The 16,389-nt window shown below is 49.3% G+C and overlaps 1 protein-coding gene and 1 long non-coding RNA gene across 4 annotated transcripts in view; both read left to right on the top strand.

Moving 5' to 3' along the window:
* Positions 1-16,389, top strand: part of LOC308478183 — a 118,047-nt gene that overhangs the window by 88,960 nt on the left and 12,698 nt on the right. The window lies entirely within an intron of this gene.
* The window catches only part of CCDC50 (coiled-coil domain containing 50), a 49,137-nt gene that overhangs the window by 20,050 nt on the left and 12,698 nt on the right, over positions 1-16,389 (top strand). For 2 of the 3 annotated variants that reach the window (XM_081007506.1, XM_081007505.1), the window contains exons 2-8: positions 934-996; positions 1,278-1,407; positions 3,878-3,968; positions 5,845-5,962; positions 9,602-10,390; positions 14,339-14,457; positions 15,516-15,560. In XM_081007506.1, coding sequence (XP_080863632.1) covers positions 934-996; positions 1,278-1,407; positions 3,878-3,968; positions 5,845-5,962; positions 9,602-10,390; positions 14,339-14,457; positions 15,516-15,560 — 1,355 coding nt within the window. The remainder of the gene's footprint in view (positions 1-933; positions 997-1,277; positions 1,408-3,877; positions 3,969-5,844; positions 5,963-9,601; positions 10,391-14,338; positions 14,458-15,515; positions 15,561-16,389) is intronic. The other variant, XM_081007507.1, reaches the window with a different exon arrangement.

Genomic DNA, 16,389 nt, shown 5'->3' with positions numbered 1-16,389 from the left:
CCCTACTAGTAAGTCCAATTCTTTATACTGTTTCTGTAGAGACAGCACAAATGCTTCCCAGTCTTTATTTTAAAGTCTCTATTGTCATTGTCTCTAAGTCTTCCTGTACGTTCCGCAATTTCTGCGTATTCCATAAGTTTAACTTGCCATTCTTCCTTCGTTGGTATCTTACCATCCTTCCATTTTTGGGCAAGTAATATCCTAGTGGCTGTTGTGGCATACATAAATGACTTCATCCACTCTTTTGGCAATTCCTGTGCTACAATACCTATCAAGAAAGCTTCTGGCTTTTTAACAAAAGTTATCTTAAAGTTCTTCTTCAGTTCATTATAAATCATTTCCCAATAGTTTTTGATTACTTTACAGCTCCACCAAATATGATAAAACGTACCTTCTAACTCTTTACATTTCCAGCACTTATAAGAGTTTGTTCTGTACATTTTTGTAAGTTTTATTTATTTATATTTTTTTAAATGATATTTATTAAAGTTTCAAAGAGATACGAAAAAAAGGTTTACAAATGGGTAAAAGCTTAATGGTAAGGATTTGCTGAACTAACAAACTGAACTGGAATACGAAAAAGGGAGGTACGAGGAGGTCCGGGGAAATAAGTGTAAGGAAGATATGCTTTGGAAAATTAACGTGTTTTTAACTGTTTTTATTTTGTATGTTTCTTTTTATTTTTCATTTTTTTGTTATATCTTAAAAACTTTATTCTTTTTTCTGTATTTTGTATTTTCTTGTATTTTTATTTTTTGTTTTTGTGTAATTCTTGTATTCTTTGAAACATTTTTGTAAGTTTTAACAGGAGTCATGTCCCATCGACTTCCTTGTGTCTTGGGAAGAAGTTCTGGGCTCTGGGATGATAACTGAGGCTTCGGTCAGAAGCGTTGACCTCCTCCCTCACTTTCTCCGTTCTCTCTTTTCTTTCAGTGTGCCGAGATTTTGCCGTCCTCGAGGATCACACTCTGGCCCACAGCCTGCAAGAACAAGAAAGTACGTCTCGCCTGGCGGGTGAAACTGGGTTCTGCGATGTGCATTTAACCGTTATCGTTCTGAATGTCCTTGCGTTTTGGTCCCACGCAGACCGCTTTTCTGAATAATGTTTTTATAGGGTGCGGAACCAAAAGGGGGTGGAAACCACAATTATTTCCTCCACCCTGCGGAAGGGGCCAGCGAGAGAGTGGGGTCCCCCTTGGGGCGCAGCCAAGAGGGTGTTTTGGTCCTCCCAGACCCGCAGCCGAATTAAACGTGCCTGTTCTTGTGTCCTCTTGCAGTTGAGCATCATTTGGCGACCAATGTGCAACGCAACCGCCTAGTACAGTATGACTTGCAGATGGCCAAGCAGCTTCAGGAAGAGGAGGACCGCAAGGCACGGGCCCGGATCCAGGAGCGGCACAAAGACCTGTGAGTGTGAGGGATGCGGGGGCCGTTTTGCCTCTGGGCTGCCCCCTCCCTGGTTTAGCTGGGCAGAACCAAGCGGAGCCCGTTGCTCCCTGAAGACTCTGGCGCAGTTCGGCTTTCCCAACCTGGTGCCCCCCAGATGTTCCGGACTGCAACTCCCATCTGTGCCTTCTTAGTTTAGAGAAAAGGGGTGACATGATAGAAGTTTATAAAAACCATTTATGTCATGGATAAAGTGGAGATTTAACACTAGAACTTGTGGACATAGAATTGTGGTGTTTGCAGAGATGCCAAGGGCCATCCAAATCAAAGGTTCCCCAAACTTTGGTCTCCAGATGTTTTTGGACTACATCTCCTCCACCAGGGCCAGGGCCTTCTCAGTGATGGCTCCGACCTGGTGGAACGCTCTGTCCCATGAGACCAGGGCCCTGCAGCATTTGACCTCCTTTCGCCCAGCCTGTAAGACAGAGCTATTCCACCTGGCTTTCAATTTGAACTTAGCCTGATCTTTTATTCCCCTTTCTTCCCTCCCTCTCTCCTTTTATGAAGATTCCCTACTCTAGGATCCCACAGCTAATTCTCCCCTGGTCTCCTCGCTGGCCCAAATAGGACTAATTTAGCCAGCTAGCCCTGGGGATCATCTAATGTTTATTGGATGGATTTCCCCCTAAATTGATTTTTGAATTCTGAATTTATTGTTATTCACGTTTTATACTGTATTTTATGCTGTTTTTGGTTGCATCGAATTAAGTGTTTTAAATTTGTTGTTAGCCGCCCTCAGCCTGGTTTTCTGAACCGGGAAGGGCAGGGTATAAATTATTATTATTATTACTATTATCATTCATTGCTTCTAAGTAGGGATGATGGGATTTGTAGTCCAAAACCAGCCGGAGACCCGGGTTTGGGGCGCCCTGGTCTAGTCCAGCCCCCTGCAACATAGAAATCTCATCTGAATCTCTTCTGGTGAAAGTTAACGTTTGACATTTCAGGACAGGGAAATGAAAGTCCTTCACGCAGCACATAGTTAAACTTTGGGACTCCCTGCCACAGGAGTCAGGGATGGCCACCAACTTGGATGGCTTTAAAAGAGGATTGGACAAAGTCTTGGAGGAGAAGAGAGCTTCTGATGGCTGCTAGCCAGGATGGCTGCTCTTTCTGCAGCTGGAGCCAGCGACGCTTCTGAAAAAGATTCACATAAAGCGAAACGGCAGCTGTATCTCAGCCTTCCCCAACGGCCCATCTAGTCCAGCACCCTGTTCTCTTTTTTTATAATATTTTTTTATTCATTTTAACATATAAATTATAAAATGTACCACAAAACTTATCACTTATACAATCTTTTTGGACTTCCATCAGCCCTTCTGATGATCCACCGTTTTAACCACTTCTTATGCATTTCTTAACTTTATGTTGCCTTTACATCTCTTAACAAATCCTCCCCCCCCTTGTCCATTTTTACAATACTTCTAATAATACTCCTCACAAAATGTCTTGCAACCCTACAAACGTCGTCTGTTCTTCACAAATACTTTTCAAATAGTCCGTAAATTTACTCCAGTCTTCCGTGAATTTTTGGTCTTGCCGGTTTCGAATCCTTCCTGTTAGTTTATCTCCAGCACCCTGTTCTCACAGCTGCCAACCAGATGTTTGTGGGAGACCAGCGTGCAGGATTCGAACACAGGAGCAATACTCTCGCCTCCTGGGGATTCCAGCAACTGGAATTCAGAAGCATCGCTGCCTCCAGCTGCACTCCATAGTTTAACTATACGCCAAAACAGTGTTTCTCGACCTTTTTGCGACTTTGGCCCCCTTCCGACCTTGTTTCCTTCCTGTGCCACACACACAAAACCCGGTAGAAAGGTAGCTATTTTGCCTGTAGATAGAAGACGTTTTATTTACAGTCAAATCTCGGTGGTAGAACGTAATCCGTTCCGGAAGCCCGTTCGACTTCCCAAACGTTCAACAGCAGAGCCGCGGCTTCCGATTGGTTGCAAAAGCTTCTTGTACTCAAGCAGAAACCGTGCCAGATGTTCGGGTACTGAAAAACGTTAGAAAACCAGGGCATTTACTTCCAGCTTTTTGGCATTCGGTAGCCGAAACATTCCAAAACGGAGCCGTCCGAGAACTGAGGTTTGACTGTATCATTTTTATATAAATTCTATTATTTCACCTGTGCCCCCTTTAGAATATCCCGGGGGGCCCAGGAGGCCATATGGCCCCTGGTTGAGAAACACTGCATTAAGGGTTCAAAAGTTGCACCGGAAGAAAAAGTTGCATGAGTTGTTTTTTCCATTTCTGTTTTGAGAGTGTTTCCCGTCTTGGTCGCTCATCTCTCAATGTGAAGCCGGGGTCCTGGGCTGCATTTTCTCCCTGCCTTCTACTCCCCCCCCCCATTCTCTTTTTCTCTTTTCCCACGGACTCCCACCTCTCACCTTTTCCCCTCTGCCACCCCCTCCCCTTTGTCTCTTCCCAGGGAGAGGCAGGACTGTGAGATAGCTCAGGAAATTCAAGTCAAGCTGGTCATTGAGGCAGAACAGCGGCGTCGCCAAGAAGAGGACGATGAGGTCAGTCCTTTGGTGTCGTGGGCAGGGAGGAAAGTGACTGATCTCGGGCCAAATCTCACGTCTTTAAAGGGAAGTGGAGAGGGGGAGAGAACCATCGCCAGAACACAGAAGTTGATTTTTGACTTGCAGCCGTGCATGTCGAAAACAAGGCTGCCAGGAACTTGTCCCCAGTAACGAATATTTCTAGGTGCAGGGATAATAATAATATAATAATTTATTATTTGTACCCCGCCCATCTGGCTGGGTTTCCCCAGCCACTCTGGGCGGCTTCCACAGAACAAAAAATACACTAAAATATCACACATTAAAAACTTCCCTGAACAGGGCTGCCAGGGAGAGTTAGGGGTCCGTTAAGCTGCGTTTGCTACTGCGGAGGCAACAGCAGGAACCAGCAAATCAAAAGCAAATTTCATTTCATTGCAGAGGGGATCAAAAGGGTCATCAAGTCCAACGCTCCCTCTCAAGGTTTCAGGTCTCCTGGGAAGCCCGATCGACAACTCCTTGTCTCTTGTTACGTTGCGTTCGCGTTTTTTTATAGAATGCCTTTCAGCTAAAAAAAATCCCCCAAGAATAAACAGATGCAATAATGCAAACAATAGAAATTCGAAGTATGTCAATGGTAACGTGTGTGTAGGAACCTAATAGCATCTAGCTTATTTTTAGCTGCAGTTTTGTCAGTATTGTTTAAGGTAAAGTAAAGGGACCCCTGACAGTTAAGTCTGCGGTTGCGGCGCTCATCTTGCTGTACTGGCCAAGGGAGCTGGCGTTTGTCCGCTTCCGCAGACAGTTTTTCTGGGTCATGTGGCCAGCAGGACTGAGCCGCTTCTGGCAAACCAGAGCAGCGCACGGAAACGCCATTTACCTTCCCGCCGGAGCGGTACCTATTTATCTACTTGCACTTTGACGTGCTTTTGAACTGCTAGGTTGGCAGGAGCAGGGACCGAGCAACGGGAGCTCACCCCGACACGGGGATTCGAACTGTCAGCCTTCCAACCAGCAAGTCCAAGAGCCTCAGTGGTTTACACCACAGCGCCATCCACGTCCCTGTTTTATCACTTATAAAGGCCTTATTGATTTGTTAATCATATGATAAGTCCCACGCTGCAGTTGTGGTGTTTAGCTTATTGTTTTAGTTGTCAGTTTGTTAATAGTGGTTTAAAGATTGCAGTTGTTTTGCTGGTGATTTTTTAAAAATATATATAATATGATTTATGCTGCACTCGCCACGGGCTGCTGTGTTACTGTTATCTGTAGTGTATAATCTGTTTTGGGGTTTGTTTGAATGAAAAGCGGCGTTAGAAATACAATCCATCTGTCCCTTAAAAGCCAAACACACCCATGCTCCTGTCCAAAAAGGCAAAATAATAATAATAACAATAATAATAATTAATAATAATGCCCCACCCATCTGGGCAGCTCCGAACAGAATATTAAAAACACGATAAAAGATCAAACATTAAAAACTTCCCTAAACAGGGTTGCCTTCAGATGTCAGGGGGTTGTTTATCTCTTTGACATCTGATGGGAGGGCGTTCCACAGGGCGGGTGCCACTACCGAGAAGGCCCTCTACCGGGTTCCCTGTAACTTGGCTTCTCGCAGGGAGGGAACCTCCAGAAGGCCCTCAGAGCTGGACCTCAGTGTCTGGGCTGAACGATGGGGGTGGAGACACTCCTTTAGGTATACTGGGCTGAGGCCATTTAGGGCTTTCAAGGTCAGCACCAACACTTTGAATTGTGCTCGGAAACGTACTGGGAGCCAATGCAGATCTCTCAGGACCGGTGTTATGTGGTCTTGGCGGCCACTCCCAGTCACCAAAGAACTGGCAAGAACGTTCTTTGCGAAAATGCCAGGGTTTGACCTCCTTCCTTCCTTTAGGACATTGCTCGGATCCTGCAGCAGAAGGAGCTCCAGGAAGAGAAGCGTCGGAAGAAGCCCCACCCAGAGCCCTTGCAGAAGAGCACTTACGATGAGGGGTACTACCCGGAAAGCAGAGGTAAGCGGGACCTCCTCTAGAACCAGGAGGTTTTGTGGTCCTCACCGCATACCCAGAAGGCTCTGCATTGCATCTTCGCCTTCTGGCCTTCCAGCCCGGGAGGTTTTGTGTCTGCTTGTGGGTCGCAGCAGACGCCAGAGCTGCCTCCGCCAGGTCTGAACAACTCTTTGAACTCTGCCGAGTTTCCGAAACCTCCGGTGTGCCTGTGGACCTGTTGTTGCTACTGCCAGGGCTGCAGGATGTTCCCTCCACTTTCTGAGCTGAGCTTTGCTTTGAGAAGCGCAGGTGGTCATCTTGGGGGCTGAGGGATGTGCTTCAGGTGGGATGTGGGGCTCTCGCGCGGCTCCCGACCCCGCCGCTGCGGGGGTTGAAACCGTAAGGGGGAGCCCCTCATAGCGTGGACCCCCAGGGGTCCTCTAGCCCAACCCCCCCCAACGCAGACCTTGGCACTGATGCCGCCCTGTGCCTCATCCTGGCAAGGTGTGTTCTCCCGCTTTTATTCTGGGAAAGTGCTGGAGGTTTCTGGCATGACGAAAAATCAATTATTTTTGGAGGAGGACGGATGCAATGAGAGCCGGACGGATCCTGAATCGGGGACGCTTGCGGGACTGCCTTTCTGATCACCGCCAAATGTGTCGTCTCTGGAAAGATGATTGCTTCAGACAAGAAATTGCAGAGGCTTCTCTTCTCTGAAATGCTTTTGCGATCAAACGCGCCCTGATCCTGAGGGTTTCCGTGGGCACCAAATTGCTGATTTGCTTTCTGGTTGCTGGTGGCGGGTGCCTCTGCCTTGCCCTCGTTCGCACATCTGCACAAACCTCTTTTCCTTCAGCTTGCGTGTGTCGGGAAAGCAGAAGGTTCTTGTAGAGGTCTCTTCCTGCTTGCTGCTGCTCAGAAACCTAAGAGGAAAGTGCTGGATCAGGCCAGAGGGAGCTCCTCTAGTCTAGCATCCTGTTCTCACTGTGGCTACTTAGATACAACAATGCCATGCCATCACAAGAGTGATCTCTCCTCCTCCATGAAATTCTCTCAACCTCTTTTAAAGCCATCAAGGATGGTGGCCATCACTGCAAGAGAGAATCCTAGAATTGCAGAGTTGGGTGTAGGGCCGGGCGATATCTGGTTTTCAACATCGCAATACATCACCAGCTAAACATCGCGATATATTGATATGTCACAACGACTGAAGGATGGAGCTATGCACAGGCATCGTCAGGCTTCGCGGTTTTTCCTGCATCGTGAATTTTGCCGACACCCGCTCTTGCAGTTTGCTGCCCTCTTCACGAGACAGGGGAGAGTTGAGGTGGCAGAGTTAATGGGCTGCAGGAATCGAGAGAAGCCTTAGCAGGCTTCACGGTTTCCCCCACAATGTGATTTTTGCATTGCACAAAATTAGGAAACTGACATCACAATACAGTGGTACCTTGGTTCTCAAACTTGATCTGTTCCGGAAGTCCGTTCCAAAACCAAAGCGTTCCAAAACCAAGGCGCTCTTTCCCATAGAAAGTAATGCAAAATGGATTAATCCATTCCAGGCTTTTAAAAACAACCCCTAAAACAGCAATTTAACATTTATTTTACTGTCTAACAAGACCACTTGAAAGCAATAAACAATGTACTGCAGTCACACAGTCAGTCACTTGGTAGCTGAACTGGGTTCCACACAGTCACAAAAACAAAACAAAAAAGCCACAAAAAACCACAAAATAAATAGCAAAAACAGACAGACCTCGGTGTAACACTCAAAATGGAAGTGTGGCGCTCAAACTGGAACACTGACTTCCGGGTTTGCAGTGTTTGGGTTCCAAGTTGTTTGAGTACCAAGGCGTTTGAGAACCAAGGTACCACTGTATGGGCTTCAAACCAGTTTTGGATGATATATCAATATATCGCCCAGCCCTGTTGGGTGGGATCCCATAGGTCATCTAGTCCAGCATTTCCCAACCTTGGGCCTCCAGCTGTTTTTGGACTACAACTCCCATAATCCTCAGCTAGCAAGACCAGTGGTCAGGGATGATGGGAATTGTAGTTCGAAAACAGCTGGAGGCCCAAGGTTGGGAAACACTGATCTAGTCCAACCCCTTGCAAAGCAGGGAGTTCCATAGTTCGTGGTGGGTTTTCCCACCCAAGTGGAGGAAGAAGGGCAACACCCCCCCCCCCCCCATTTCCCTCTAGATCTGTGCTTCTTCTTAACAAGGCAGCCTCAACCCGCCAAATATTCCTCCGGCGCAAGCATCTTTTGCATGCGAACTAATAACGCTTCCTTAGACTAGAGTGGACTCAAAATATCACATTAGCCTGCTAACCCAAGACGGCCACCTTTGGTTGCGTCGCCATCATCACCCACCTCTCCTGCCACCGGGGATGGAGATCCCTTTAGAAGGAGTCGCTGGAGCCTGAGCCTGTGAGCAGGGCTTGAACGATGGCCCCTCTCCCCGGTGAAGGGGGCCTGGGGGGCCTTCTGAGCTGCCCTGGAGGTCCAGCCGTGAGCCAGAAAGGGCAGCGGGGAGCCTGGTTTTCAGATGTCTTCTAAATGTCAGGTAGTATCTCTTTATCTGGTAGGAAGGCATTCTACAGGGCGGGTGCCACGACCGAGAAGGCCCTCTGTCTGGTTCTCTGTAACCTCACCTCTGGCAGAGAGGGAACCACCAGAAGGCCCTCGGCACTGGACCTCAGTGTCTGGGCTGAACGATGGAGGTGGAGACGCTCCTTCAGGCCTACTGAAATCCAGAGCCCCAACTCACGGGGAGAGACCGCAGCTCAGGGTTAGAGCACCTGTGTCTCTACCTGAAAGCAAATGGAACCATACAATGGCAAAGTTGGAAGAGTCCCCCCAAAGATCATCTAGCCCAACTTGCCCCCGCAAAGCAAGAGGCAGTGGGTCCGTGGAAGACCCCCCTCTCTGCTTGAGACCTTGCCATTCAGAGTAAACAGTATGGGGCTTAGTGGACCAAGGATCGGACTCTGTGTATTCCCCCCCCCCCACACAAACAATTTTTTATTAATTTTCCAAAATTTTGAGCAAACAAACAAACATACATCTGAACTATACTTAATCCAATCTTAGTAACATTGTTAAGTGACGTCCTCAAATCCCCCCGGCTGAATTTCAGTGTATATCATTGTAACACTTTTCCAAAACCAATTTTCTCATATAATTAACTTAATCACTTAACATCTTACTTTGTTTTCATTTTGACTTTAAACATATTCTTCTCCAACATCACATATTTAAATCCTAAGACTATCTATTATTTGCAAGTTTTTCCAATTAAGTTATCTTAGCATATTTAACTAAATAGTCTTTGAATTTCATCCATTCCTCCTGGTACTCCTCCTCCTTCTGGTCACAGACTCTTCCAGTCAGGTCGGCTAGCTCCGAAAAGTCCATCATCTTCATCTGCCATTCCTAACGACCGGACTCTAATTAAGGCAGCTTCCAATCTGCTTCATTACCTTTGCTTCCTTTTTATGCTTTTCCTCATCCGCCTCTTAGCCTCCCGGCCTTTCCTTTGCTGCTGCAGCTGCTGCTCCTTCTGCCGCCACCCCCTCCCCGTTTGCATGCCATTACGTGGGCTGTTAACCTGTGTGTCACTAACCCATCTCGCTTGTTTGTCTCGCCCCCCACCCCTTCCTCAGACCGCTCGTGCGGGAGCCCCCGGGAGCAGGCTAGACCTCGCCCAGCCCGGAGCGGCGAGAGGGAGCCCCAGAGGCCGAGGGAACCCCGACGGGGCCCCCCTCTATTGTCCGAGGGGCTGGACTTGGAAGTTTTGGGGAGCTCCTCGGAAGCGAGACAGGCCGGAGGCGGCCAGAGGGAGAGGCAGGACAGGAACTGGGGCGGCCGGGAAAGGCCTCGGAGGCCTCCTTCGGACACGGAGGAGGAAAGCCGTCGGGACGGAGACCGCCGGGAAAGGAAGCCGTCCAGCCAGGAAAGACATTGGAGGCCCTCTTCGCTCGCGCTGGACGGGGAGGTCCAGCCCCACGCAGGTAGCGGCATGGGGCGGAGAGAAAGGCGGCCAGGGAGCCGAGAGGGTCACCGCAGGACGCCCCCTTTTCCGCTGGACTGGGAAGATGAGAGGGTGCATCTAGAGAGCGGTGGCCGGCCCCGTAAGCCCCGGGAGAGGCGGTCCCCTAGCTCAGAGAGGTCCCTGCGGCCGGCACACCTGAGCACTGACTGGGAGGAAAGGCCCCGTCTGGGCCGCAGCTGTTCCCCAGACCTGGATCGCCAGAGGCGACCACCCCGCCAGGACCGGGAGTCGCCCAGGCCCCCCTCCCGCGACCCCAGGCTGCAGGACCTGGAAGCACCAGCACCCCGGAGAGGCGGCAGGAGGGACGGAGAAAGGGAACGTCGCAACGGGGCAAGCGCCTCGCCCTCCTCGCACTGCGGGGAAGACTTGGGAGCCGATGCCCAGCGCCGTAAGGATCCAGGTAACAAGGCACCCGCGGTGGGCACTGATTTCTGGTGAAGGCATCCCTGCAAAATCTCTCCTCCTCTGGTTCTGTTGGAATTTAATTCAATTTAATTTACGCAAGCTTGGTTCTAATTTTAGCCTGTTGCTGTTTTAACTTTTCCGAAGTTTATTGTTGTTGGCTTTTCTCGGCGGTGATGTTACGGCTTTTATCTTTTCTTTTCTTTTTTGTAAATTGATGTTTGCTTGTTTTTTTGACATTCGAGCGGTGTATACATTTTACGAAATAAATAAAACGGTTCCTGCTTAGGCAACCCACAAAACACACACCGGGTAGAGAATCCCAGCTTCGTTTGCGTGAAAGTCTCTGGCTTCAGGTAGGAACGCGTTAAGTGCAAATTTGGAGTGCGGCTTTCGTTTTTGTGGGTTGGTTTTTTAAAAAACAAACCACCAGAGTCTAATTCTGGCCCTGTTAGTAATGTTCTGCACATTTCATATGTGCTGGAGAACTGTCAGATTCCAGCTGAAGGAACCTTCCGTCATTCTGAGATATATATATATATTTGCCTCTGTTTGGCTTTCCTGGTTCATTTTCCCTCCAAGCTGAAACAGAAGACAGTCTTGAGCCTGAAAACAAAGGCCGTTCTGTCAGACTGGGGCGGAAGATGCAACAGGCCTTATTTTTCAACACAGGAGGAAAAAATTAGGCGTTCTTGGCTCCCATGCTGACGCCAGATTTGCTGCAGGCCAAGCGTTAGCAGATTGCAAGCCAACTTAGAACGGTCTACTTAGGAGAATCGTATTCCTGCCGCGATGCTTTTCCTGGTTGCGCAGTGACATTTTAATCGGCCGCTATATCTTGAAAACGGCTCTGCTTTGGACGGTTTTGCAACATTAGCGCCGGGGAGTTTTCTGCTGCTTAATGCCCTCCTCTGTCGCTCCTCCATCATTTGTATTGTGCTGAAACTCAAGCAGCTGCTTCCCAGATGATAAAAACACACAGGCCCCCGCCCGGAGCAGCTGGCGGTCGTGAAACGGCACCGATTCGAAGACTCGGGGGCTGCACCCCGCAGCAGAATAAAGCCAGTTTTCCAAGTAATACTTTGGAGCAGGCACGGAAGGAGTCTTGTCCTCTTGGTGGCTGTTATGCTGGGATCCTGTTCAGCATTGCGAGGAATCCCAGAACCAGTAAGCTAGAAGTTCGTAAAAGGATTCATTGCATGGAGAAGCTGGGTAGAGAAAGCTTTTGCTTCCTCCTTGCAATGGCTGTGCAAGTTGGCCATTAAAAATATTTTTAAAATCCTCATAATAGGCTTAGTGACAATGCTTAGCCTCCTTCTCCGGCCTTCCAGCTGTGTTGAAAGGGTCTGGTGGGAGTTGTAGTCTGAACATTGTGCATGGTTTTCCTGAGTGTTCAGCAAGTGCTTCTCTCTGTATTTGCTGGAACAACGACCTTGCAAGGTAGGTTGGTCAAAGGAACAACTCTGGGCGAATCCCAACAAAATCTCAAAAGCACAACAAAACGTCAGACATTTAACACTTCCTCCACAGGGCTGCCTTCAGATGTCTTCTAAAAGTCAAACAGTTGCTTGTTTCCTTGACATCTGACGGGAGGGAGTTCCACAGGGCAGGCAGTTAATTCCACAGACTGGGTTCTCTTCTCGCCCCCATGTTGCAGGTGTGTGGCGGATGGACTGATCTTTGCAATTTTCCACACAAACAACACACACACTGTTTTCGGTGGTATTTCCCCTTTCAGTTTTTGCGATGTTTGCTGTGGCTGAAAATAGCTCCCGTCTATCTGTGAGCAGATGCTTGCATCCTCTTCCTGCTGCAGCTTCTAATCATAGCTGGCTCCCTGTTGCAACCCGAGACATTGCCATGGCTGCGCGGGAGGAGCGCCGAAGCCCCCTTCATCGGCCTCTTTGCACACTTACCGAGCTACCGTATTTTTCGCTCCATAAGATGCACCTGACCATAAGACGCACCTAGTTTTTAGAGGGGGAAAGCAAGGAAAAAAATATGCTGCGCAGAGCATGTAAGCGGCTCTTGCTTTTCTTGCTTTAAACCCTTCCCTCCCTCCTTCTCCTTCGCTGAGAAGCCAGCAGAGCAAGAGCGATAGCTGCGCAGCGCCTCTTCTGCTGGCTTCCCAGCAAAGAGGGACGAGGGACGAAAGGGAGCTCTTACAAGGGAGCGCTGAGCAGAGCCTGGCAGTGGCTCTTCCTGGCTTTTCTGGGAGGTGTGGGAAGAGACAGGGCAGCCTGGCAGTCCCTTCTCCCTCCTCAGGGAAAAGCCCCCAAGAGCCGCACACACGCTCCACACGGCTCTTTAAAGGGAGCGCTGAGCAGAGTCTCCCACCTGCATTCGCTCCATAAGATGCACACACATTTCCCCTTACTTTTTAGGAGGGGGAAAGTGTGTCTTATGGAGCGCAAAATACGGTACTTTCCGGGCAGACTTATTTAAGTCTGTGCGTTCCTTCTGCACCCCGGGTGCTCCTGCAGGTTGGAGCGAACCCCTCCAGCCTGCCTGGACCAGTTTTAAAATTATCTTCCACCGCAGACATCTGCAGCCTGAGAGCATAAGAGCATCTGTGGCCCACCTGGGCCAGCATCCTGTTTTCACAGTAGCTGACCAGATGCCCCAAAGGGAAACCCCAAAACAGGATCCGAGTGCGAGAGCCCTCTCTCTCCCTTCCTGCCTTCCCCGGCAGCTGAGATTCAGGAGCACGACTGCCTCCGTTTGTGGAAGTGGAGCAGGGCAGAGCCATCGTAGCTGGGAGCTGTTCATAGCCCTCTTCCATGAATTTGTCTAAAGGGGTGGGGAGAGACCCCAGAGTACACAGAAGACCCCTGGCTGCTCCACATGTTTCGAGTACTATAATTCTTTGTGGTGGGTGACTTGCAATTGTGTGCATGCAATCCTAGAATTGGGACCACCAGGGCCATCTAGTCTGACCCCAGCAATGCAGGACTCTTTGTGTCTTGTGTCAGGAGTCTTGTGTTCCACCAACTGAGCTATCTGGAAGCCTCTCAACTGGGCAGAAAGTCACCCAGGTAGTTGCCTCCTCCTGAGTCAGGCTAGCCAATGCAGTTCAGTATTGTTAACACAGGCAGGCAGCCGTGTCTCTCCTGGGTTATATAATTAATAATAATAATAATAATAATAATAATAATAATAATAATAATAATAATTTTATTATTTATACCCTGCCTATCTGGCTGGGTTTCCCCAGGCACTCTGGGCGGCTTCCAATGAAAGATTAAAAATACATTAAAACGTCAAACCTTAAAAACTTCCCTAAACAGGGCTGCCTTCAGATCTTCTAAAAGTCAGATAGTTGTTTCTTTCCTTGACATCTGATGGGAGGGCGTTCCACAGGGCGGTCGCCACCACCGAGAAGGCCCTCTGCCTGGTTCCCTGTAATGTCACTTCTCGCAGGGAGGGAACTGCCAGAAGGCCCTTGGAGCTGGACCTCAGTGTCCGGGCAGAACGATGTGGGTGGAGACGCTCCTTCAGGTATACTGGGCCTTTGAGGCCGGTTTTAGGCCAGAGGCGTTTCCAGCCTTGCCTGGAGGTGCTCTTAGAGATTGAGCCTTCTGCATGCAAGGCAGGGGCTCTGCCGCTGAGATTACGGCCCTTCCCGGACTTCTGGATCGAGGTGGGATGGCGTAGGTCAGTTAAGGAGGAGGTGTGTTCCATGGAGAAAGTTGCAGGTGGGCAAAGCCTCTGCCTGCATCCCTGGTGGGATGCTCTGAATTGGAATAGATGGACCAACATCAAGCAGTCAAGGTGTCTGTCTTCTAGGAAGACACACAGAACATATGCAGATCCACACAGTCTTCGTAATTTGTGTTACCTTGGTGCAGAACTATTTTTTTTATCTGTGTCGGTAGCTCTGAATTTAGCTGGCGCATTAATTATTTCCCCTTCTGTGACTGAGGAATGTGGCTTCTCGTCTCTTAAGGAACGAAAACGCGGGGGGCGAAGGATGCCAGTTACCACAAAGGCCGCCCGGCAGCCCCCCAGGACCAGGAGCTCTACGATGCAGAGATTGCCCGGAAGCTGCAGGAGGAGGAGCTGTTGGTGAGTGGGACGGATTTGGGCTTCATCCCAGAGACACAGAGAGAGTGTTTGGGAGTGGAAGTGACTCTGAGTTTGGAGCACTGAGGATCATTCAGTAGCAACAAGCAGCGCTGGGTACCATTAAGTGTTTCAGCAGCACATGTTTCACTGTGATGCAGCAGCAAAAAAATCTAATGCGATTCTAGGCTGCATCAACAGAAATCTAGTGTCCAGATCAAGGGAAGTCATAGTTCCACTCTATTATGCCCTGGTCAGACCACACCTGGAATACTGGGTCCAGTTCTGGGCGCCACAATTTAAGAAGGATGTTAACAAGCAGGAAGGTGTGCAGACGAGGGTGACCAAGATGATCAAGGGTCTGGAAAGAAAGCCATATGAGGAGAGGTTGAAGGATCTGGGTATGTTTAGCCTGGAAAGGAGAAGACTCCAGAAATGATACGGTTGTTGTTGTTAAGTTGTTTAGTCGTGTCCGCCTCTTTGTGACCCCCTGGACCAGAGCACGCAAGGCACTCCTGTCTTCCACTGCCTCCTGCAGTTTGGTCAAACTCATGCTGGTAGCTTCGAGAACACTGTCCAACCATCTCATCCTCTGTCGTCCCCTTCTCCTTGTGCCCTCCATCTTTCCCAACATTAGGGTCTTTTCCAGGGAGTCTTCTCTTCTCATGAGGTGGCCAAAGTCTTGGAGCCTCAGCTTCAGGATCTGTCCTTCCAGTGAGCACTCAGGGCAGATTTCCTTCAGAATGGATCGGTTTGATCTTCTTGCAGTCCATGGGACTCTCAAGAGTCTCCTCCAGCGCCATAACCTCCTTCACATATCTAAACAGCTGTCCTATGGAAGGTGGAGCAAGCTTATTTTCTGCTGCTCCGGAGGGTAGCCACCTAGTCCAACCCCTGCAATGCCGGACTCACAGCTAAACCATCCCTGACCGGCCAACTTCTGTTTAGAAACCTCCAGTAAGTCCTAAAAGGCTTCAGCTGGAAAGAATCACTTCTGACCAACCATGCCTGGGTTTCTTGTTTCACGAAAGCTCTTGTTTTTCCTCTTGTCTCCTCTTCAGGCCAGCCACGTGGACAAGAGAGCAGCGCAGGTCGCCCAGGATGAGGTAAGCATTTGCATATGCAAATAAGGAAATGCGGAGTGTCTGCCTTTGGAGCTGAGGAGGCAACTGGCTTTCTGAGATCTTGCTTCTTAGTGGAGCTCCAACTCCAGACTCTTTCCACTGATCCCCCTCCTTTCCCCTCTTTGTGTTCAAGCTCAGGCTTGCAAATATCTCTGCGTAGGGAGCCTGTCAACAGCTCTCCCCTTTGCTTCCTGCCATTGGCTGCCTCTCTGCACCGCCCCCCTCCCAAAAAAGCTGGCCTCGCTCAGAGCCAGACCCAAACCCTCCTTCCCTCATACAGAGAAGGGGTCCTGGCACCAGTTGTGGTGCTAGGATACTGTTTGTTGACCTGCTGCCTTTCAGCCAAAAGGCTCTCTGGAGTAAATATGCATGTAGATACAAAATGATGTGAATGATGAGAATTGGAACAGGGATGCAAAAGCGAGCAGTGAAAGAGATGAAAGCATCTTTGACGAAAGCTTTTCTGCAGGAGGGGAGAGCGCAGTGGGGCTCAGGGCCTGCTTGTGGGATTTCCTTGTGGGAGTCTGGTCGGCCACTGGGAGGAGGAGCCCCGCTGCCTGGCCTCTTCTTAGCTCCTTGGGATTCCTAAATGGAGCCATGGACAAAACCAGCCTACCTTAATCACGGTAGAGAACAAGAGCGGGAGAAGGCTCTTCCACTCGCATCCTGCTGGAGGGTTTCGGCCCCTGTGAGGATGCTGGTCTAGGTGGGTCCCTCGTGGGCCTAATCCAGCTGCTGAGCTCCTTGTAACATTCTTTTTATATATACATTTTTGTTGTTGTTGTCGTTTAGTCGTGTCCGACTCTTCGTG

This window comes from Podarcis pityusensis (assembly GCF_964106645.2).
Source record: "Podarcis pityusensis genome assembly, chromosome: 5".
Taxonomy (NCBI): domain Eukaryota; kingdom Metazoa; phylum Chordata; class Lepidosauria; order Squamata; family Lacertidae; genus Podarcis; species Podarcis pityusensis.
The sequence above is the reverse complement of the archived record's forward strand: the minus strand, read 5'-3'. Positions and strand labels throughout refer to the sequence as shown.